The sequence below is a fragment of the Podarcis vaucheri genome, assembly GCF_965113315.1.
Source record: "Podarcis vaucheri genome assembly, chromosome: 6".
NCBI lineage: Eukaryota > Metazoa > Chordata > Lepidosauria > Squamata > Lacertidae > Podarcis > Podarcis vaucheri.
Window position 1 is genome coordinate 83,175,087 of NC_138764.1, and position 24,866 is coordinate 83,199,952.

Sequence of the window (24,866 nt, forward strand, 5' to 3'; positions counted from 1 at the left end):
GGCTTAACATTGGTTAATAACCTAGCATACTTAGCCAAGCTAGTATTGATCCTCTCTTAATTCTTTACAGCACCTGTACATTTTCCCTTTTTCTTTTTCCTATTTTCTCTTTTGAAGCGATAGAGGTTGGGAACCCAAGTTTCTCAAGACAATAAACCATGAATGGGTAGAAAGAAGTATATTCTCTGTCCTCCAAGCAAGGAGCGGATGACATTTAGGCATTCCTAATTCTGCATCTGCTTGCTTTGCAACAGGCAAACAGACAGCAAAATTCAGACCTGATTATTGGATATGAAGTTATGTAACTTAACCTTTTCAGCATCATTTTCATGAAAGGGGGGGGGGGAATCACAACTGCATAAAACAAAAGTGAAATAAAAATACTGTTAGCCAGTTTAAGTTTGTTAGATATTGTAACAAGTGGGCTTTCCATTTTATGAAAGTTGGATTGTTGAAATAAATTATGTGAACCAAAAAAGGTTGGCCACTGTGGGGAACAGAAGATTGTATTAGAAATTCCATCTTTTTGTATTTGGTAAATATGATTTCTTTATATGTAGTGGTTCTTGCCTTAAATACTTAAATGCTGAAGTGACTCAAAAATTGCATCCCATTTTTAAAAGGACTAAATGTTTTATGGGCATTTGGAGAAGGTATATGACATTGAAGGCTGGTATTATATAGTGTTTAACCAGACCTGGGGAGACCCAGGTTCGAATCCCCACTTGGTCATGAAGTTAATTTGATGAGCAGAGGAGATCACTATCGCTTAGTCTAACCTTTTCAGAGTGGTAGTGAGCTGAAATATGGGGAGGCACTTGTTCTATATTGTTGTTGTTATTTAAGTTTATTAGATACTTTTTCTTGTCGCAGGCAACTTAAATCAACTTTACAAAAAACAAACTATACCATACATTCATTAAAACCAAGAAAAAGTACATTAAAAATATTATTAGGATATGGGCAGAATAAAAATGTAATAAATATAGTTGCTTATTTGACTTTATTGTGGTATGTGTCTCTACATTAGGGACGGAGAATTTTCCAGATTCAAGAAGCAGTAAGTCACATTGGAAGGGCTTGTGGGAGCTGAGAATCAAACCATAAGAAATAGAGTGGCACTAGCAAGTGGGAGGAATGAAAGGGGAATCCAGAGTACTTAGCTTGCAGAGTCATTGAGGGGCAAGAGGGTCAGGATAATGAAGTAAGGAAACCTAATGAGTGTAATAGGAGAAGGCTGCAGTTGACTTCTCAAAATGCAGTATTGGAGTTCTCTTAAGAGCTGCTTTCTTTATCATGTGCCTGGATTTAATGTAATCACACATGAGCCTTAAATCTTTCCCTAGCAGGATATACCACATCTTCAAGGGTTTTTCAACAATTCATCTCTGTAATCTACAAGTTTAATTTTGATTATTGTGGTCTAAGCAGCCACTGAATAGTTAATTGGGAAATGGACCACTTTCTAAAGAGACTGGGTTTTGTTTTGATTTTGGCATTAGAATAGAATTACAGTGGTACCTCAGGATGCGAACGGGATCCGTTCCAGAGCCCCAGTCGCATCCCGAACAGAACATAAGACGCGTCTGCGCAGGTCGCGTTTTGCCGTTTCCGCACATGTGCGTGACGTCATTTTGACCGTCTGTGCGAGCGGCGAAACCTGGAAGTAACGCGCTCCATTACTTCCGGGTCGCCACAGAGCGCAACCTGAAAGCGCTCAACCTGAAGCGTATTTATCCTGAGGTATGACTGTAGAGATATACCATTTTCTTTCTGATGTAATGAAAACCCATCATTTTTTTAGCCTTAATATACGTTCCATTTGTTCTCTCCCTCATAAGTGAAACAGGCCACTGGTGGGGAGAGGGAAGAAGTGAGGCTTGGCGAAGGCCATATGGCACAAGCATCATTGGTTTCTAAAATGCACTAACAGGAGAAGCATGTAACTAGACATGAAAGAACTCCTGAACTCAGTTTCTGGCTCTTCTAGGGACTGAATTGAGTGAACCACAGCCCATTGCTTAATTGCTGTGTGCCTCTGTTTCTCTCACCTAATAAATTTATCAGTACCAATATGAGCCATAAATATTATGTTTGGTGTTATAACTACAGGGTTTGTCTTCTTTTTACCCCGTCTCAGTAGGGGGACAAATCCACTGAAGGTTCCAGTTAATGTCTACTGTTAAAAGCATAAATGCCAAGATGTTAGTACTGGGCTTAAGGTGTACTGAACAGTGCACATATATTGTTGAAACTCCTTCAGGCGAAAATGCATTAGTCTGTGGTGTCCCCGAGGCATCTTGACTTTACTATGTTTCTTATTGCTACAGTTGTGTGATTCTTCATATTAATAGAGAACTTTCTAGGGCTTGGCGTGTCAGTTGCTACCGATCCTGTCCCAACTGACTCTTGTATCTTCCAGTGAGCACAAAGATTCCTCGGAGAAGAAACACAAAGAGAAGGAGAAAACCAAACACAAAGATGGCAGTTCAGAGAAACACGACAAACACAAAGACAAACACAAAGATAGAGACAAGGAGAAACGAAAGGAAGAAAAGGTAAAGGATGGTGGTGGGGCTGAATGGCACTGCTTTGGACTGGGCTTTTGTTGTGGATAAAGACACGAGCAGCTTCGCATTTTTGACATTTTTAAGCTGTTTTGCTAGTCAGATCCCACATGCAGTTTCAGCAGAAACTCAAGGCTATAAGAGCCCCGTGGCATTAGGTGTTAGATGACATCACTGTGCGTCTGTTTAAATGGCTGTTGTAAACTTGTCATAATAAAAGCCATGTTAAACTTTATAGCAGCTATAGGCCGAACTTCAGCACACGTTGTGTTCTACATGAGGAGGGATTCTGTAGGTAACTTGATGCAGGATATTACAAACATTGCACCGATGCAGGTGCACACCTTAGCCCAGCCTTGACAGACAGAAGAGGGACAGACAGGACCTTGATAATTTTCTTACCCATCTGTTCATGTCTGGGCAAAGTGCATAATTATGCAGTGTAACAGTACAAGCAGAAGCCTTGTCTAAATAAGCCAAGGAGTTGATAGCAAATTCTACAGTTGTGGCCAGACAAAAGGAAAAACTTGGGGAGAACATCTAGATAGATAGGAAAACAGCAGGACAAAGCACGTATTGGAGATTGACCGGATCCAATAATGCCGAAAGCATTTCTGAGGAATAGCTGGAGGTGCACTTGCTCCTGGTACAAGGGTCTTTTGTCAGTTATATTTGAATGAACAGGGAAGATATGACAGTGCTTTTTATAGCTTACTAACCAGCTCTCACTTCTGTTTTCAGAGTAAATCATCTGGTGAAGTGAAAATAAAGAAGGAAAAAGAAAATGGCTTCTCCAGGTATGCAGCTGGGAGCCTTGTGTGAAGAAGACTGTTAGATTTTTAGTTTTGACTTGTACCCAGAAGATGAGTGGAATTTCTCTCAGTGGGATCCCTGAGACTTCTGGGATCCTCTTTTCTTTGCCCTGATAAAGACTCTAAAATAACATAGACTTTTAAAGTTGTTCCCTATCAATATCAAACGCTCAGTAGAAGAACTAGGAATTTAGGGTCAAACTAAAGTTGTTCCACCTGTGCACTGTTTCTAAAACAGTATTCAAGCATATATAAACTGCTTGATTCTTAGTAGAAGAAAGCAAGGACCCCTCTTGGTATTTCTAGGAACTGCAATCTTAAGAATGTAAAACCCGCTTGTCAAAAAGCCAGCAGCAGTTATGCTCAGCATAAATACCTCGTGGAACTGACGCCAGACTTTTCCACTATCATGCAGCCTGTTTCCAGCAATCTCCTGCATTTTGAGGCACGATGGTGGATTGATTTAAAACACAGCCTTTAAAATCTGCAGTGCCTTTGTACTTTTAAATACTAGCATTCCTTGTACAAGTATTTTACTCTGCTGTCTTGTATTACCAGCTGATCTTATCAGTGTTAGATATTTGAAGTGGAAAGCAGATCAGGCTACATCTTTTTAGAAGAGAGATGGCACTGCAGAAGGTGACCTCATTGCCTGCAGTGTTTTGGGTTTTGTGGAGTTTTCACTGCACTGAAACATCCAAGCAGACTGCAGCTCTAAGATCTTTTGTATTCCACAGAATGCAATCTTCATTGCGAAATAGCTGCAGAATTTTTGCCTTTGGAAAAAAAGTATTTTTAGAGTCAGCTCAATAAATTAGCTTTCAGTGGCTGAAATGTGGTCTCCTGAGTAGCTTTGTAAAGTGACTTCCATCAAAATGGCTCCTTTAGCAGCATGCATTTGTTCCCAGTAACTGTAGAGGTGTATTTGCCAGCGCTGCTGAGTTTTTCCAGCTGTGAGATCAGGCAGCTTGCATTAGCATGCTGCTTATTCCTGATAAACCATGATAAGGTAGGAAGTCTGGGTCAATATGATGTTTGAACACAGCCACTTTTTGTTACATTGTTTTATATGCTTTGACCCACCATGGTTTTCACTGGAAGGGCAAGCTATAGATTCTCTTTAAATATGAATACCCCCCCACACACACACACCGTACAAAAATGCCATGCATACCTGTAGGTAAAACAAAATAGAACTAGTAATTTCTATTATGGAATATCCCAATATCCAGTGTGTGGATATTTCAGGGAGAGTAGATTTATTAAAACAATTTTAAAACTTGAATTGTTGTAACTAAAAAGCAATCAAGTAGTTTGAATCTGACACATCTTTAACACTTAATACTTGCTAACATCTACAAGTTTGTGTTCAGGATTTGTAATCCATTGCCCCATTGTTGTAGGAATATAGAAACCTAGTAGGGTGTTATGGGGGAGATTTTGGAGGAAACCATACACAGATCAGCTAAGAAGCGGGGAGTTATTGGTATCCCCTCCAGGGTGTTGGGATCTACTTTCCAGCATGTTTATTTTAATTTTCTTTTTTGCTGACACCAAAATCGGGGGGAGGGGAGGTTAAGGGGCAGAACCCCACCAGCCCTGCAATATGGTGTTACATTTTCAGTTTAGCTGAAACTATATGAAAGTCACACATCCTGTTAAACTCTAAATATGGCAGGGATAATGAGAGAGTTCTCCTCGCGTGGGTTGCAGTGGTAGGTGAAGTCAGGCTACAAGCTGAAGCTTAGTAGTCATGTTCTTGACTAAATAACTCATTTCCTTTTCTGTCTAGCCCACCTCGTATTAAGGAAGAAATGGATGACGATGGCTACTACAAAGAAGACTATAAGCCCCTAAAGAGACCCCGAGAGGATGATGAGTGAGTAGCTTGTGAACATTACCTACAGTGAAAAGCGGGGGAAATGGGACATTTGCATCTGTCTATAGCAAGCAACTATAGTATCTTGCCTAAGTCATAACTCAGAATAGACCCATTGAGATCAATGGATTTAAGGGCTTAAGTTCTTTTGCCCATTCCAGATATCAGTTGTCACTCAGACATCATCATTCCACTCAGTGAAAAGTGAATGCTTTTAATTACCCTTGAGGGAGGGCCATATTCTGGGGGGTTTACTTGTTTTCTAATAGCGCAGTTTTTTGTTTGTTTTCATTTTATGTAAGCGGCCTTGATCTTTTGAAAGGTAGCTGAAAAATGCTTTTATAAAACAAAAGAATAATGAGTAAGACAAAATGTTAAGGACCAAATGAATAGTGAGTGTTAATAATACTTTGTGAACCCCAACTGTCTTCTATAGTGAATTGCCTTGATCCTGCAAGGGAGATGTTAATATAGAAGCAACTGTGGACCTGATGTGTGTATCACAGTGCTCATCTGGATCCCACTACATCTGGGACCGCTAGGTGCCTGGGATTCACACTGGGTCAGGACCAGTATCAGTCGTCCTACTAGTGTAACCCCTTTCTGCTGCAAAGGGAGTTTAAACTCTCCCCGCCCCCTGGTCCTGCAACAGCAAAGAGAAGAAAAGTGATCAGTGCAAATGAGGGGCAACAGGTTGCAACAACAAATACAAAAATAGCAGATTTTATTTCTTGATTGTATTCTGTCTGCAACAGCCATGTATATATTGTCAGTGTGCATTCAGCACAGGTAGAGAACTGGCATTTGTCTACAGACGCTGGAAAGTAGCTGTATCTGTTCTCACGGAAGGGGCTTCAGGAAACGTATAACTTAAAGTCAAGCAGCAGGTTTTATCTGAGCTACAAGAATTGGGGTGTTGGTGCTTTTGGAATGCAGGCTGTAAGCAGCACAGCAGCAACATTTGTGTGTGGAGGGTGAGAGTAATAAAATCCGGGACTGGAAATGAATGATTTGTTTACAATTGTTGGATCTGTTTCAGTGTCGACTACAAACCCAAGAAGATCAAAACTGAAGATATAAAAAAATCAAAGAAGCGGAAACAGGAAGAAGAGGAGGTTTGGTTGAATTTATATTTTCTGGATCTCTGGGGTAATAACAGGTTGTGGAGACAACTGTGGAGAAAGAACACTTTATTTTGCTTAGAATATCCAATTTAGCATTCATCTGAAAACAATAACCCCCAAAAAAACATGATGTCTTGATCTAGAGTACATGTTAAGATCAGTATGTAGAGATCCTGATTTTTGGCTAGATTCATGCAGAGAGCATACTGGTGGCTGGGCTCTGCTCGCCACAAAGTTGCAACTCCTCCTCCATCCTTAGGCTAAGTGGTCCTCATCTCCTTTTTTCTCTACATAATGCCCTTTCACTTCTCTCTACCTCCGGTATATGGCTTTGCCAATTTATTTATGTCATACCATGATACACTCTGCATGTTAATTGATGATAATTCCTTGCCACTGGTAGGAAACTGAATAAGTAGTTTGATTCAGACCAAGGGCCTTTTTGCGAGAAGCACATTTCAAATGGTTTCTTACAAAATTTATTTGTTTTTAAATGTAAGAGTATTTTGTAAAACTACTCCCTGTATAGCATCTCTCTCTTTAAAAAAATCTCTCTTCAGGATATCAAACCCAAGAAAATAAAGAGCAAAGATAAGAAGCCTCCTGAAGGAGACATGAAGAAGAAGAAAACAAAAAAAGAAGAGGAGCAGAAATGGAAATGGTAACACACCTCTGATATTTCAGCCTGTGGCTGGCTGCTTCCTCTTACATCTGAAAAAATGCTGACTGAAAACTCTTTGTGGTTGGACTTCAAAGCTGCAAACAGGATTATCTTCCATTTTAGAGTGAAAAGGAAAACCCCAGTTTGAGCTCTCAGCTAGTTAAGGATTTGTTAGGTTAATAATTGGCTTTCAACCAATTGATTTATCATTGGAACAAAAATTTAATATCCATTTTATTAGAAGTCCTGAGGTACTGAAGTCATAACCTTTGTTTCTCTTATTATTAGGTGGCATGTCTATCTGTTATTAGAACGTTTAGCGGTAGTTTTTTGTTTTCTGTTAATATCAATTTCACTAGCAGCAAAAGTATCACAAAAAATAAGTGAAGTTTACAACTAGCACTTTGCTGATTTCATAAAGTTATATTTGCTCAGCAAAAATTGCCAGTTGGGAGCAGTGAAAATGTTCGTTCAAAAAGCCCTCTACCCTTCACTTAAGTACACTTTTTAAACACCTGCTCACAGCCACTGTTCATTATTCATGATATTGTTCACAGAGCATCAGTCTATCAAGGACTATTAGCCCTTTCTCATTTATACCAGTTGCTGGGAATCACAAGTGTGAACCGTGTTGCTGCAATCTGGTTCTGCTTGTGGGTTTCCCATACACTGGAACAGGCTGGTGCTTTTAATCTGATCTAGCAGGGCTCTTATCTTCATTTTGTTCTTCCAGTTAGCAGTTGCTTAGACTAAGGGAGCGTGTCCCTGTTGCTGAGGTAGCCAGACCAGTGGTCCCTTGAATTATACCAGCAAGTGGACCCCCTCAGTCTACACCGTTTTATCAAGGGATAGAAAACACTGCTGCATCATTTTAGAACAAGTGAAATCATAGAATCTTAGAATTGGAAGGGACCTTGAGGGTCATTTTGTTGAACTCCTTGCAAGGCAGGAATCTCAACTAAAGCATCCATGACAGATGGCCATCCAACTCCTGCTTAAAACTTCCAAGGAAGGTTTTTGAAACATTCCTATTTCCCAGCCCCGCAAAAAATAGCTTGGCACCTAATTTTAAAGTTTGACTCTACTAATTAATCCACTGAAGGTTTAGTTGACGAATCTAACAGTTGAAAGCTTACCTCCTTTGAACCATATTAATACTTTTTGTAGTTCTGCTTATTTTCTTACTTTCCAAACTAGTATGCCTTTTGCAAGAGAATCACTCTTTATAAAACTTCATGACTCTTGCTTTTGTGTTATGAACATGCTGCTTAGCCTTCCTTCAAAACGTTAACCCTTACAGGCTGCAGTCCACAAACTAAACCAACCTTTTTAGGCATATGCAGCGATGTAAAGCTAGTCTTTTTCCCCCCTTCTTTTTCTTTTTTTAACTAACATTCCTGAGCATTAGCCTACCTCATACCACAGGGAATTTTAAAAGAAGCCTGTGAAAGCAACTGTCTAAGATTGAAAATTCAAGGCCTTACTCCATGCATGGCATCCCTCCACGGTTTTCTGGATCAAGGTTGATTTGATCCTGAATTTTGCTTAAAATGGACACAGTGCTAACAGTCTCATAATGGTGTATTGCATTGCAATCCACTTTGTGCAGCACTGTGTTTTGAATAACTTTTTGGTGTTTGTTCTTTAGTTCTGTACTTTTGGCTAACCAACTCCCAGTGTTTCGAGATACACTCCTTAGAGAGAGGCTGTGTCAACAAACTGATTAAGTGAAAACATTCCAGCAGATATTTAAACATACTTTATGGCTTCAAAACCCAAGGATCGTTTTCATTGAGAATTTGTTGGCAGTTTCAATAGAAAATAGTTCTGAGGAAGAGTTTGTGGTTTTTCCTTTGCTAATTTTCCTTTGCTTTATGCTTCTTGTTTCTGTGTTTCATCGTGAAACACATTGCCCATTACAATGCAGGGCACTCTGTCTTTACTTTTCTGTACTTAAAAATTTAAAATACAAATGTAAGGAATAGTTTTTTAAAAAATGTATTGTAATATGTGCACGTCAGGGAGCCACGATTGGCCATTGCTGCTATGTCTTCCCACCACTGTCTTGCAGCCTAACACCAGCTGATAGAGTTCTAGGGGGAAAACAAACACATGGCCAAGCAGATATCTCAAGCTTAATGTAGAGTTGTTCATCCATGCTTGCTTGCTGGTTCTTACCATTGCCCACTCCCACCCTTGTACCCTGTGGAGCACAGCAGCCACACTTTTGAAGTGATCCTGCTTTCAAATGAAAACTGTTAGCCCACGTTGCCAAATTAACTCCCAGAAATTTGCATGTAATTCAGCTGGTGATGCCCCCCCTCCACCTCAAGCAGATCTGACAGAGTGAAAGACAAGGGGGTATTGAGGGGCTGGAGAGATGCCAGTTGTTTTAAAAGAAACCTGTTTGGTTGGGTTTTAGAGTTTAGGGTTTTAGAGGAGTAATGCCAACCTTCTATCAGATTTTAGAGGAGTAATGCCAACCTTCTATCAGATAAGTAATATGAGGAATCAAGCTATTATTCTCAGCACTACTTGTAGTGGTAGATGAAGTCTCTCTGTATTCCCACATAGCCAGGGGTGAAAATGTCTAAGGTCTAAGTCATAGCAACTCTTTCCAAGTGGTAGAGCTGGTGAAACTAGCATGGAGGAAATTTATGATACTTTGGGCTGCTTCCAATGTTTCTTTTTATCTTTTAGGATCTTTCTGTATCCCCATCCAACCACTATTTCTTTTGGAGCTACTTCACACAGTGTGTGATAGCTGCAGGACACCTTAAAAACTGTTGCTAAGAGCTCTTTCCACACAGTAGTAAAGTGGAAGCTTAAAAGGTCCTCTCCCCTCCTCGCTCCCTTCCTGCCTGGTATACACCATAGAAAAAAGTTGATGAGTATCTCTGCTCTCTGTATGTTTCTACACACAATGAAAACAAAACTTTTTTAAAATAGCATCTACCCACCCTTTACCCAGTGCCTGCTTCTGCTGTAAGATATTATGTGACCTTCAGTTCTGCTGCTTGAAATACAGACAGACTAAACACATAAGTCAGTTGCTAAGTTAATCTAGGAAGAAAGATATGGCTCACTGGTGATATGTTGCGAATCCCTGTATCGGAAATGCCTATTTCAGGTTTTTCTGTAGAGACATGACAAGTACCTGAGAATTTGAGCATTTCAGGTTTGGATTTAGTGTTATTGCAGAAAAGTGTCATCCCCTGCTGCCAGTACAACCCAGCAGACTTTTAAGTGGGGATGAGTTTGGCCTGTGCCATTTCTGTACCTCAAGCAACATTAATCATCATTTCCCTCTTCTGACCACAGGAGAGGTCACTGACCCTAGTGCAGGTTACTCTGGGGATTTCTCCTCCTTGTTGCTTTTACTAACACCCCAAGTGGTGTATACAAATAAGACATGCATCTAAACTGACATAAAAACAAAGCTAGCTTCTTTGTGAAGAAGTCTGGAATATATTGTCTTGCTTGTGAGGCAGTCAGAAAGTGCTGGGTGATAAATGCAGACATGGGTAATGTGTGTAGCACAACGGGTTGGCTTTCTAGATTAAAATGTAATAGAAGTTTTGTGTGAATAAATGAAACAAAACAAAACCCATGTGCCCTGAGGGAAGGTGGAAATGAGGAAGCCCAGGCGAGGAAGAGTATAACCACCAAGACCTAAGAGAACTTTTGGGGCAGCCCCACTCCAGCCTTCCCTGGGGCTTTTTAAGAAAGACCTATATCCTCTCAGGGAAGTCAGAGGCAAGGAAGCTGAGAATATTTTGTACCATTTCCTGTTCTAATGTGCTAAATTATATTGTGTGTCTTGGCAGAAAGGCATTATAAAAATGAAAGAAGTAAATGGAGTAAATGAAAGGATGGATTGTTGAATTTGCTGAATTGACTAATTTTAGCATTCATGATGCCCCATTTGTAGATTTTGAATCCATATGGCATTTGAATGAGCACATGTTTCTCTCTCCCACCCCACCCCTTTTTTTTAAAGGTGGGAGGAAGAGCGCTATCCTGAAGGTATTAAGTGGAAATTCTTGGAACACAAAGGCCCTGTGTTTGCACCACCATATGAACCTGTGCCTGAAAATGTCAAATTCTACTATGATGGTAAGCTACTAAAGGCTGGTGTTTGGTGGAGAAATAGGTGTCTTTATAATGAGCATTCATAAGGCAGAAAAAGCCCATACTGGGAGACCTTGTAGGGAGGGTCATCCCATGCTGGTAAAATGTGGCTGATGGTTTATATATTCTCTGGAGGTGGTTGGAATTTCATCTGCACAACCATGCAACCAGTACTGGATTCTGGAGTCTGTTGAGTACAGGTCTGTCCATCTCCCTTTCCTCCTCCTCCATTCAAGGCTTGTGATGTGACAATCCTTAACCCTCTTGTCCCCCTGTGTGGACAGTGAATTGTGACTGGTGCAGAGACAGGATAGTGTTCCCTTGTGCTCCCTGATGTCTGCACAGAAGTGCTGGATCATTTCCAAAGCTGTGAATACAGTGTCATTTAGAAATGTTAAAGTATTAGTAGCAGGAAGGAAAGAAAGATACATAATTGCATAGGAAGACACTTGTGAAGTATCCAGTCATATTAAATGAGGTTTGTTTTGAGAAAGTGGAATGTATTTCAGTGGTGGGTTCTCACAGCAAAAGTTGTTCAGAGATAATGATTTTTCCCCTTTCATTTTTTTTAATGACAGTGAGTGCTGTCTGGTAATAATATTTTCCTTTAAAGTGGTTTTATTTCTCAAGTCTGACCCAGTACCGTTGTTTTTGGCAGCGGGATTCCTCATGTGCAGCTGATGTGCATTCATTGCCTACATGCATCTTTCCAGTTAGAATGCAAGGCATGTTCTCATTGAGGACCACTTCTAGTTCTGTATTGCTAAAGCTGGTTGAGGGTCCTTTGCTTCCAGAGCAAGGTATTGCCACTTAACATACTGTCCCTGCCCAATGACCAAAGGTCAATTCAAAGATTATCCATATCTTCTTCCCGCCCTATCCCTGTTGAATTTCCTGGTTCTGACTCATCTGTAATGACTGTTGGAACCTTTCCAGTGTTTGAGAGATTAAATTTACTGAAAAGGAGGTTGACATGACTATTTATGCTGGCTCCGGAGATTGCTGCCATCATTAGAAACTACTTTTTCAAGTTCCTTTAAAATATGAAATGTGAGAGGGATTAATTGGCCCATGTGAGTTAGTTGAAAGCTTATGGCATCTATGCCCAAGTAATCTCCCCAAGCAAGTTTGTGAGCAATTTAAATTAACTTGATATTTATATTTTCAGGGGAATAAACACCTCTGGTCCTATCACAGTGAAATCAGTTGAATGCAGTTTGACCAAGCTGCCACTAATGTATAAAATCCCCAAATGGTTTATATTCAGCCTAACTACCAAATCATCCTAGAAACTGTCTTAATAGCACATGAACACACAATGTAGTTACTGGTCTCATTCAGAAATTACGTTAACCTTGTTTTAGCATTATGAGACCACAGGCATTGGACTCTACATTTCATTCTCCATTTTCTACCTCCTTCGTGCTCAAAGATAGATAGAAGCAGGGACCCAGTCCCTTTCTGATCGTACTTCTGAGTATTTGAAAGGACAAACCTCAGATTGTACCTCTATGCCCTTGTGAGTTTGATATCCCTATCAGAGCACAAAATGTCAAGTGAACATCATTCCTATGTTCCTAATCTTCCAAAATAGATGTTACAAAATAGATCAGATGGCCATAAATCTTTTACAACATTCAGAAGTACTCTTCTTAGCAGTTTTCTGTAGTACTTTTCTATAGTTTACTTCCTTTAAGCTAGATGGAAAATTCTTCCCCCCCCCCCACCCAGGGCACACCCTATGCATCATGAAGACTCCATATTTCCTTCTCTGTCTGCCTTAACTATACCAGTACAAGTAGTGGCTGGATTGGATTTCACAGGAATCCATTATTCTGAAACGATGCCAACTCTTTAGGCTGCTGGCAAGTGAAATATTTGTTCCTGTTTGGTATTGCTGTGGAATGCTGGCAACCACCTTCTCTGGGTGCACTGAAGACTGGTGTGACGTTAACACTGTCTGGGCCTACATTAGTCACATTGGTTAGAAAGGGGGAGATGTTGGGTCTGCAGTGCATTGATGCAGCAATTGCTTCCCCCTTGAGCTGTGGGAAAAATCTGCCTTTCTGTGCAGCTAGTTATTTCATGCTGAGCCTCTATTACAATTCTTCAGTCAAGGGGAAAGAGGACAGTCACGAATCACTGGTATATCAAGCAGGCAGCCTTTTAACAACAACTTTTTAAGCCAGTGGAGTTAGAAATACCAGTGTCCTCTCACACAGCACAAAATCAGCCCAATATGGAGGACCCTTGTGCCATTTACATGATCCTCAAGAACAGGATAAAGAGGAAGACAGTCTGATCATGGGCATGTCAGCTATGAGATGAGAGCCTGATGCCTTTATCCCTTGCTTCATGCATATAATGGGGTCGGCCCCACTAGGACTAATGGCAAGCCAATGTTGTTATGTGGGAGCATACAGCTGAACTACTATGATGCATGGGAATCCTTTGATTGCTTCACCTCTTGTAGACTAATAGGATTGAACTCGCTGTAGTCAGAGAAGAGTCTCACTGTACATCCACAGGGGAAGAGTTAAGAGATTCCATCATCCTGTATTCTAATTCCAAATCAGTTATCTGAATGCTGTTGCAAATTATCTGGAAATAGCGAAAGCCACAGACAGGAGGATGCCGTTGGCAAACTCGGGGTACCCTTGAGCTTTGCAGAAGTGCAAGAAGACTTGGACAGAGGAACTAAGAAGGAATAACTCCACCCCTCTCCAATAATACCAAACAATCCCTGAATGTACTCAATGCCTGCAGTCTGACAGTTGAGTGGGAATGGGATGGTGTGACTGGGTAAAGAGGATGGTGGAAAAGACTCAGAGAAATGAAAAGAAAGGTGTTTTGTTTTTTTAAGTATCCCCAGAGAAGGAAGTGAGAGCTAATAGAACTCAATGGATAAATTGAAAACATTAATGCCATACTTCGTTGGAGATTGCACTTCTTCCTAAGGACAGAGCTGGAGGACATTCCTGAGTGGAATAGCTCCCCCTACTGGATTAGACAGGCAGTGTCTTCAAGGCCTTTCACCTCATCTCCAGGAGAAATTTTCCCTCCTTCCAGTCTGGCTCTGCTTGTGGTCTGAGATGGCTGGTTTTCTTAACTTAGCCTTGTCCTCTTCAGTGTGCTCTTTCTACTGTTGGCCTCTTCCCTTGGTTGTTTTGGGAGCTAATTCCTCCTCTCCTTGTTTGTATGTTGGTCATTTCGCATATTAACACGGTTCCAGAGTCTCCCTTTTTAAAGGTGCAAAAATTCCTGTGCTCTTCCTCTTTGAAAGCGAAACAGAAACCCAAAATTGGAGAACCTGACTTCATTCGCTTCTGAAAAACTTAGAATCAGACCCAACACTATTTTCATGCTAACTGATGTAAAGTTGCTGGGTTAGGCTAGTGAATGTAAAGTAAATTTGTACTGCCCATAGTAAAAATTGGAGCCCAGTGTGTGACTTTGGTTACAGCCCTCCTCCTCCTGACCCCTGGCTTCCCCTGAAACACAAGGATGTTCAATAACTTGTTCGCAGGGTCATTATTTTGGCTGTGCATTGTATATTCACAGAGGGCCAACGCTGGGGAGGGATGTTCCTGGATCCCTTCTCTCTGAGGTAAGAGGAGTAGGCTGGTTGAGGGGTTGAGCGTCTGTAGGATGCCACCTCGTTTTTTCCTGTTTCCTCATGGATTGCCTTCTCTGTTGTAGGTAAAGTTATGAAGCTCAGTCCCAAAGCAGAAGAAGTAGCAACGTTCTTTGCAAAAATGCTTGATCACGAATACACTACAAAGGACATCTTCAGGAAAAACTTCTTCAAAGACTGGAGAAAGGTATGGTCAAGGTTATGGAAGGGTGGGAGTATTTGGTTCCTTAGGTAGCTAAGGTAGGCATGCAGTTTGCCACTTGCCTGGACACCTGCTAAATTGTTGCTTTTACAGTAGTAGCAGATGGCTCATTGCTTCTTTGCTTCCTCGTTGAACACTTGGGGTTCTGTGCTTGAGGAAGGGCAGGAAATTTGCTTCTGTTTGCCTTCGTCGTTTTCCAACAGCCAGTCACTGTTACTGCATGTGCAACTTTGAGTGAGTGAGTGAGAATATGAAATGTTCTGGGGAGGAATAGAACAGATTTTCTACATTTTGTTTGGCTGAGAAAAGAGAGAAACTTCTACAACAGGAAGGAGAAGAGAAAGAAGCGAAGAAAGCAGATTCCTACTTGTGCTATAAGGGGGCAAGAGGAGAGTCGAGAGGAAATCTAAGCCAGAGACGTGAAGTCAACCCTCCTCCATTTGGCAAATAGAGAATTTCCTTGTAGTGGTTAAGCAGGAGGGTTGATTTGTTCATGAGTGAGGTTTACATTCAGCTTTTGTATTTTGGGGTATTTAGAATGCACAGATAAGTTGCTTATTCAAAGAAATTTTGTGCCCCACAGTTTGTAGTCAGTGTTGTCTAGTAAGTAAATTAGGTTTTTAAATAAATCTATATTTTGCAAGTAAAATTATATTATGCTTGTGTATGCTCATGGTTGCCAAGATTTAAGCAGTTGGAACTTAAATAATGCCTTAGACTAGAGGCATCTTGTCTGGTATCCATTGTTGTACCTGTATCCTAAAGTTGAGAACTACAAGAGCTGTCAGTCATGCTAAGAAGAGATAGCTACTTTTGCCTGGTGATAGAAGTGCTGCCTAATGCTTTGGTTAAGTTGAAATGGCTTGATTATTACTATTTTTTTACTATCTGAAACAGTGAAATGTGCCTGTGTTTATCACAGGCATGCTCTACTTAAACTCTATGGACCAGGAACCTTTTATTAAAAGCTTTCCTGACTAGAATCAATCTGCCAAATGATGAAGTATATTAAATAGGCTGTCACAGGTGACCCAGGATTGGCAGGCTGGCTGCGTTCTCTTCTGTTCATGTAACATGGAACAAGTATGATCAAAATAATGTATAATAGCTAGTGTAGTATCATTGGATGACATCGGACCATTTTTTCAACCATCTTTCATGGTTGGTGTGAATATGAAATGGTTGAAGAGAAGTACCATATTCTACCCTTAGCTGCTTGGAGGAAATCATTTCTCAGCCTAGATACCTCACAGCATTGTTCACATAAACTGAGAGAGCTTCCTATATTTCACTCTGGACTGCTAGGAGATAGGGATACTTTTGTAATAAACAATGCCTGCTGGAGCATTGTTCAAGTGCAATATTTGGCACCCTGAGAGTCTTAAAAGGTAAAGGTACCCCTGCCCATATGGGCCAGTCATGTCCGACTCTAGGGTTGTGCGCCCATCTCACTTAAGAGGCCGGGGGCCAGCGCTGTCCGCAGACACTTCCGGGTCACGTGGCCAGCGTGACAAGCTGCATCTGGCGAGCCAGCGCAGCACACGGAAACGCCATTTACCTTCCTGCTAGTAAGCGGTCCCTATTTATCTACTTGCACCCGGGGGTGCTTTCGAACTGCTAGCTTGGCAGGCGCTGGGACCGAGCAATGGGAGCGCACCCCACTGCAGGGATTCGAACTGCCGACCTGACAATCGGCAAGTCCTAGGCGCTGAGGTTTTACCCACAGCACTTAGCATTCTTTAAAAAAGCTTTAATATCAAATCCATCCTGGGCAGTGCCTGGTGAAAAATTTTATAATTAGAGGAAAGCTAAGAAGGGCTTCCCAAGTCTAGGTGTGTGACTGCACAGCAATCTGGAATTCTTCCTTGCCTCCCTCTCTCCATTTGTTTCTGCGCTCCCCATTCTGAAGGGGGTTTAAAATCAGGATTTCAAGCTCCCCTGGAAAAAACATGAAATTATAGGAATATACTTGACATATAGTCCCTGACTTCAGAGACTTCTTTGGTGTAGAATGTTGATAAGGTTTCATCTCTCAGCATTTGAGTATGGTTTGATGAAGGATGCCTTCTTTCTTAATTAGATGTTAATAACTCTCAAAGATGAAACCATGATGTTCTTCCATTCTGCATTTGGCCTTTTATAGGTTTATAGCTCTTGTTGTAACTTCACTGATCTTATATATGATAGCAGCATCCAAACTGACTTTACTGAAAACAAGGTGGAGTGCAGTTTCCTTTTTAAGCGTTTTACAGATTCTGATTTCTTTTTTGCAGGAAATGACCCATGAAGAAAAGAGTACCATCACCAGCCTCAGCAAGTGTGACTTTAACCATATGAGTCAGTATTTCAAAGCGCAGTCAGAAGCCAGAAAACAGATGACCAAGGAGGAAAAACAGGTAACTTGATTTAGAATTTGTTGTTGTTGTTTCAAGGTGCAAACAAAGGGTACAATCTAATATGATGGGTGCTAAATGGTGAATTAAGGAAGGGATTAAAGGCTGGCCCAGATATAAGACTTCAGATAAATGAGAAGTGTCGTTGAGATGGGCTAGTCATGGTGGAAGGATGGGATCTTGAAATGCTGGGGATATTTCAAGTTGTTTCTAAACTGTGTTGAGTAGGCCTGTGACTATTAACACTCTCAAGATCACAACCTCTTTCTTTCACTGTGCTTTGCTGTACTTGTAAAATGCCTCTTGCAGCACAACCTGGATGGAGCTAATGAATTTCTTGTAACTCTGACTCTGAATAATTTATAGTGTGGTTTGGAGTGTGTTGTAATTTTTTCCTTTTTTGTGGGTGTTTTGTTTTCCCCTAGAAAATTAAAGAGGAGAACGAGCGGTTATTAAAAGAATATGGCTATTGTATCATGGATAACCATAAGGAAAGAATTGCCAACTTTAAGATTGAGCCTCCGGGTCTCTTCAGAGGGCGTGGAAACCATCCCAAAATGGGCATGCTGAAGAGGCGGATAATGCCAGAAGACATCATCATCAATTGTAGCAAGTGAGCATGGAAGATTTCACACACTAGTTAGGAGTGACAGCATAGCAGCTGTGTTCAGGCTTTTCGCTCCGGATAACCTTTCTGCCAAGTAGAATCTGTTGTTTCTTTGTAGGGTCTCCGTTAACATAAGTGCAGCCTAAGAGTTGAAGTCCAGTACATACCACGTTAAGTGCCACTTGTGAACTTTTCACCATAGTTCACAAACAACTGTCAAATCATTAGTTAGTTTCTTTAAAAAAAAGGATTGTGAACTGGCAAAACTCAAATGTTTATTAATTTTTAAATATTAGTAGATGGTGGTGGTTGCATTTCCACCCTCCTTTTTCCTTCGGGAAGCTCAAAGTAGCTTACTTTGAGATAAACGGGCATTCTACTGTTCAGCCTAAGACTTGGTTAGCTTTAACAAATCACTCGCCTTGTGTCACTTCAGACCAGTTTCCTAGCTCACAGACACCATCGTATCTCTTTAACTTTAATAGATTGTGGAGGGTATAGCCCCATCACAGCTTGGTCCCTGGTATACTGTAATAAGATGGGATCTCTCTTACCCAATGTTTACCGTGTCAGACATGTTGAAAAAAATCTGCAGTTCAAGACATGGTAGCTTATATTTTAAGGCAAAAGAGCAATTTGCCCAGTTTCAGAAGACCTTAGAATATTGATAGCCTGGTCTGCCTAAGGAGCAAAGTATTATATTCAGTAAGCAAGCTTTGGGGAAGGCGGGACTGGATGGTGAGAGCTGATGGAGTGAGGTAAGATTTCAGCGGCTTAGGCAGTTTGGTATTTCTGCAAAAGTGATTTGTAGAAACATGAGTGCAGGGTAAAGGTTGCAGAGGGAAAGACTTCTTAACATACCTCAACAGGGCTGTTTCAAAACCTTACAGTGTCTAAATTGCTTAGTAGCTTTTAACATGGCAGTAAGCTTAAAATTGTAGTTTTTATTTGTAAGAATAGCATAGGCCTTGTTTGCTTTCAAACCTTTAAGAATCTTAAAGCAAATATATATAAGGATCGATGCAAACATTTACACACTTGGTTTTTCTGATTGCCGGGCTTGAGGCCTATAAATATCTGGCAAATCTAGACAGTTCGTATTGTGACTTTCATTTCAATTAATGGTGCCAGCTTCGATTATCTGAATTAAACTGAATAAATTATTTCCTGGTTGTATTTTTCTGTTATTCACAGATTGTAGTCTTTTCAGTTTTGAAATCATTGTTGTGTTCTTGTCCCCACCCCACCCCACCCCTTGTACAGAGATTCAAAAGTTCCTCCCCCTCCCCCTGGACATAAATGGAAAGAAGTCCGGCATGATAACAAGGTGACCTGGTTGGTGTCATGGACAGAGAACATCCAAGGATCTATTAAGTACATCATGTTGAATCCCAGTTCTAGAATCAAGGTGATAGTTTGTCTGAAAACTTGCAAGCTACTTCTGACATGCCCAATGCTCTGTATCATAGGAATCAGCCTTGTACTGCTCCATCTAGTTTGGCAGCGTCTACACTGACTGCAAGCAGCTCTCCAGGATTTCAGACGGGAGTCTTTCCCAGCCCTTCCTGGAGATGCTGGAATTGAACCAGGGACTACTGAACTACTGAACAGAGCCAGTGTGGTGTAGTGGTTAAGAGCGGTAGATTCGTAATCTGAGGAACTGGGTTCGCTTCCCCACTCCTCCACATGCAGCTGCTGGGTGACCTTGGGCCAGTCACACAAGTCTCTCAGCCCCTCACCTCACAGAGTGTTTGTTGTGGGGGAGGAAGGGAAAGGAGAATGTTAGCTACTTTGAGACTCCTTCGGGTAGTGATAAAGCAGGATATCAAGTCCAAACTCTCTCTCTCTCTCTCTCTCTCTCTCTCTCTCTCTCTCTCTACTGACCGTTCCTAAGGAATCAATGTGTCATTAAATGGAAGATCCAAAGAGTACTTCATTACTTTTTTGCGAGACTGCTACCAGCGTAGTGGGTCTTTAAAACTTCTTAACCCCTTAGGCACTTCTGAAATAGCCAATAACGTTCAAGTCGAATAATTTCTGTACAGTGGCAATGAGGGGATCTTGGAAAAGTATTCTTAAAATATGCTCCATCTCCAAACTAGAGCCTCTATGCTTTGGAGCAGGTCGTCATGTTGTTCCTTGTGATTGCCTCTGCAGGGTGAGAAGGACTGGCAGAAATATGAGACTGCTCGGAGACTGAAGAAATGTGTAGATAAGATTCGAAATAATTATCGAGAAGACTGGAAGTCCAAAGAGATGAAAGTGCGGCAGAGGGCGGTTGCGCTGTACTTCATTGACAAAGTGAGAATCTGTCACTTTTCCAGTTCCTTCCTTTTTTTATTGCCTAGGCAGGGCTCCTCGGCCTAGTCTTGTTGAAGCATGGGTTTGAAACTGATAAGCTTCTAAGCACAACGGTACTAAATGTGCTGGAGAGATGTTTGAAGTAGGTGCCAATGGAGTTGAATAATCCAGAAATATTTCTAAAGCAGAGATGGGAAGCTTTCCTTGGCAAATGCACTGCTTTTTGTGATTGCTTAACTATGAGCTGAATGAGTACGGGTAAAATTCTGCCCACTTTCCTCGGGACGCCTCTCCATATGTACATACATGCACACACAATTTACTTTTTGCAATGCTGTTAAGAGGTGGCAGCCAAAGTGGGCAGATCTATTCTGGAATAAAATGATGATAAATGGAATTTTGCTGCAACATCAGTGGTAAAATTGGCACTAACTTACCTATAAGCACTGCCCCGTGTTAGCTCAGTAAGGCATGTGGACGGCACACAGACAGGCCCCCCGTCACCTAAACAGATAGATAGCATAGGACCAAGCCTAGTGTATTCTTTCAGTTGCATTTACAAATGCTATAATCACAGCTCTAGAGTTTAAACTGATAGCTTCTCAGCACAAGGAATCCTGAAGCAGCTTCTCACTGGCTAACCAATGGGGTTAAAAATGCCTCCTGTTTTGAATGCTATTTGTGACATCTCTCTGCTCTCTTTCATTGTTTCATATTTTCAGCTTGCTCTGAGAGCTGGTAATGAGAAAGAGGAAGGGGAGACGGCTGACACAGTGGGCTGCTGCTCCCTCCGTGTAGAACATATTAATTTGCATCCGGAGTTGGATGGCCAGGAATACGTGGTAGAATTTGACTTCCTTGGAAAGGATTCCATACGATACTACAACAAAGTCCCTGTTGAGAAAAGGGTAAGAATTTTTTCTTGTGCACTTATCATTTAATGAGAGGGAGTCTGAAAAGTCTTCTTACTGAATTGTCTTTCTTCTGGTGAGTCTTCAGATCTCACCTTGAGTAAGTACAGTGTCCACCTGCTCATAAATATTTCACATCTTGGAGTCATAGAAATGTAGATTTGGATGGGACCACAAGGGTCATCTAGTCCAACCCCCTGCAATGCAGGAATTGTTTTGCCCAAAGACCCACAACCCTGAGATTAAGAGTCTCATGCTCTTACCAGCTGCATCTAAACAAGGAGGTTCCATTTAACCTTCATGCTTAATGGATCCTTCTTTAATTTTCATTTTCTTCGCTGTCTCCATAGTGTTAACTGTTTTTATAAAGTTGCATAGCTCTCCCCCCCCCCCAGAAAAAAATCATCTCTACCTTAGTGCTTTCAGCTTATTCTTATTGGGAAGGCACCCCAGTTCTTTGATTTACCTCTTCAGTCAGGAAAATATTTGTTGCCTCTCCCCTCCCCCACTGATGAATAGTGGTCTACGTATACCTATCCCTTGTTTGCAGGATACACCAACACACTTCCTGTAGGCCACTAGTGAACAGTGTTCCTTCAGCATTGTGTACATGGAAGCATGGACATGTGAATCAGTGAGGAGCATGTTATACTGTCATCAAGTTGGGATGATGTCCATCCAGTTTCTTTTTTTCATGCTGTAATGGTCTTCTTCTCTCCCATCCATTTGCCTTGTAGGTTTTTAAGAATCTTCAGTTGTTCATGGAAAACAAACAGCCTGAAGATGACCTCTTTGATAGACTTAATGTGAGTGCCTTCCATACCTGGTACTTGAGAGTTAATCATAAATGATAACCTTGTTTGGATTTTTTAATTGAAATTCTTGCTGTGGTTATGGTTCCCTTTACACTGGCTTGGAAAAGGGTGCAATTTTTAACATGCTGCTTATGGTGCAGGCAGTTTTGCATTTAACAGAAGAGTTCATGGAACTGAAATCTGCCCTCGTAGACACTGTAATGTAGCAGCAGTTTGAGAGAAGGATGTGTGATACAATACTGCGGGCTTGTTTCTGTTTCTCTATTATAATTTGGGGTTTGGTTTTAGTGTTGCATCACAATTGATTGCATTCCTCTTTCTTTTATCCTATAAGCTGCCCTGAGAACTTTTTGTTATAGGGTAACCTGTAAAGATTGAAAACACATTAAAAAATGTGTAATACAAGCTCCATTGTTTACCATCGGGATTTTGGGCTTCCACTCCTATCAGCCCCAGCTAGCATGGCTCATGGTCAGAGATGATGGGAGCTGGCTGTAGTCCAAAGAGGGCCAGAGGATTGTTATTCCCAGCTTACCAGTTCACTAAATCCGCTTTCAGGCATTTATTCTGGGGACACTGAGTATACTAGTGGGGCTGGCGGGGGGACGGGACGGGACAGGCTCCACTTCTGATCTACATGCATCTGAAGAGAACACACTAATGCAGGCATCTCCAAACTCGGCCCTCCAGCTGTTTTGGGACTACAACTCCCATCATCCCTAGCTAACAGGACTGGTGGTCAGGGCTGATGGGAGTTGTAGTCCCAAAATAGCTGGAGGGCCAAGTTTGGGGATGCCTGCTCTAATGAATGCATATAGATGGAAGCAGAAACACTTTCCCATGATCTCCCCACCCACCAAGCATTCATAAGTCCCTAAGTAAGAGTTGGAATCCAAAAGGTTCACCACACGTTAAATGCCTGACATATAGCATTGGGTGGATCCATGCCTTTCGGAAAGCAGCAGGGATCTGGTTCTGTTCCAGAGCTCCTGAGTGCAACAATGTCAGCAGTGCCAAATTTAAATAGTGCTGAAGGTAAGCTGCCAAAAAACGTGCACTCCCAGTTGTTCCTTGGCAGCTGCCTCTTCTGATACGCATGTGTCATCAGAGGAGTGACAAGGAGGTGTGACCTGCCAAAGATGGCCATGTGGACCAAATTGGCTCACCTGGTGGGCTTAATTTGACACACAGGCTAGTTGGAGTATCTGTGTCACATGAAAAGGAAATGTGTCTTTCTTGTACAAAATACCCCAGCCTCCCTAACTGCAGACTCTACCTTTTTGTTGCAGTAGTAGTAGTAGTAGTAGTAGTAATATTATCTGCTTCCATGCCATGCCCACAACCATTTTCCCCAGTTGCATCTGTTAGCGTATCTGCCCCTTCTGCTGAATTGTCATATAGCTCATAAGTGACCTGCCAGATGCCTATGGAAAGCCCAGGTGCAGGATCTCAGTGCAGCAGAGCCCTTCTCACTTGTGATTCGCAGCAACTGGTATTTAGAGGCATACTTCCTTGGACAGCAGAGGTAGAACAGATCCATGGTGGCTACCAGCCACTGATAGGCTCATCCTCCCACTTCCCATCTCCTCAAATTACGACAGTAAGGAGGGTGTACAGGTTGAGGTGTTCTGCTGATGAATGCTGGAATTAATTTAATCCTCCTTCTTTATTTCTTCCCCTTAGACTAGCATCTTAAATAAGCATCTTCAAGACCTTATGGAAGGACTTACAGCCAAGGTATTTCGAACGTATAATGCCTCCATTACGCTACAGCAGCAGCTAAAGGAGCTCACAACTGGTAAGTACTTTTTAGATTAGCACACCTCATACTTTTCTGGTTCTGTGTTGATTGTAACATCGATCCAAATGCAGACTTAAGAGCCACTGGCTGGAAATTACTTTGGCGTCTCCACAGTTCCATGTTCTGTTCAGAGGCAATTATTTTTGAACCACATTGAACAAAGTTCCAAAGTTGCTGTTGTGGCTAGCTGACCTTCTGAAGAGGAAGGAACTGAAATCTGTGCCTTTCCAAGTCCATTTCGGATTTGAAATGTGCCCAGCAGTACCTTGAATTAGGTTAGAGACAGCTTGTCAGCCAGTGCCAAGTGGCGAAGAATGTCAAAGGAGACCACAGAATTCTTAAAACAACTGTGGTTTCCAAGAGATCTTCAAAGGTGTATTGAAACATTTCAAATAGGAACGGTGCCTGTGACTTGCCTTTGCTAACCTAGTGTCCTCCAAATGTTTTGGACTACAACTTCTAGGAAGCTGTACAGAACATCTGGATGGCATCAGGTTGACAAAGGCTGCCCTAAATTAGCCAGGCCAGAGGGAAGACAGCTAGCCAGGACACTTGGTAAATCTCTAACAGCCTTTAAGGATTTATTTGGTTCCCTTAGACAAGGGACGTGGGTGGCGCTGTGGGTCTACGACTTGAGACTAGGACTTGCCGATCGGAAGGTTGGCGGTTCGAATCCCCGCGACGGGGTGAGTTCCCGTTGCTCGGTCCCTGCTCCTGCCAACCTAGCAGTTCGAAAGCATGTCAAAGTGCAAGTAGATAACAAGGTACCACTCCGGCGGGAAGGTAAACAGCGTTTCCGTGCACTGCTCTGGTTCGCCAGAAGAGGCTTAGTCATGCTGGCCACATGACCTGCAAGTTGTATGCCGGCTCCCTCGGCCAATAAAGCAAGATGAGCGCCGCAACCCCAAGAGTCGGCCACGACTGGTCAGGGGTCTCTTTACTTTACCTAGTTCCCGAGAAAACCATTATAACCCATCTCCCACCACAGTGGGTGTCTGTAATATGCACCTTAATCAGATAATGTTCTG

At 41.7% G+C, this 24,866-nt stretch overlaps 1 protein-coding gene across 1 annotated transcript in view; it reads left to right on the forward strand.

The window, feature by feature from the left end:
- Positions 1 to 24,866, forward strand: part of TOP1 (DNA topoisomerase I) — a 72,983-nt gene that overhangs the window by 40,151 nt on the left and 7,966 nt on the right. The window contains exons 4-17 of the mRNA XM_082225978.1: positions 2,423 to 2,558; positions 3,309 to 3,364; positions 5,172 to 5,258; positions 6,298 to 6,373; positions 6,943 to 7,043; positions 11,044 to 11,159; positions 14,874 to 14,995; positions 17,284 to 17,406; positions 17,829 to 18,016; positions 19,274 to 19,418; positions 20,168 to 20,311; positions 21,034 to 21,219; positions 21,960 to 22,028; positions 23,721 to 23,835. Coding sequence (XP_082082104.1) covers positions 2,423 to 2,558; positions 3,309 to 3,364; positions 5,172 to 5,258; positions 6,298 to 6,373; positions 6,943 to 7,043; positions 11,044 to 11,159; positions 14,874 to 14,995; positions 17,284 to 17,406; positions 17,829 to 18,016; positions 19,274 to 19,418; positions 20,168 to 20,311; positions 21,034 to 21,219; positions 21,960 to 22,028; positions 23,721 to 23,835 — 1,664 coding nt within the window. The remainder of the gene's footprint in view (positions 1 to 2,422; positions 2,559 to 3,308; positions 3,365 to 5,171; positions 5,259 to 6,297; positions 6,374 to 6,942; positions 7,044 to 11,043; positions 11,160 to 14,873; positions 14,996 to 17,283; positions 17,407 to 17,828; positions 18,017 to 19,273; positions 19,419 to 20,167; positions 20,312 to 21,033; positions 21,220 to 21,959; positions 22,029 to 23,720; positions 23,836 to 24,866) is intronic.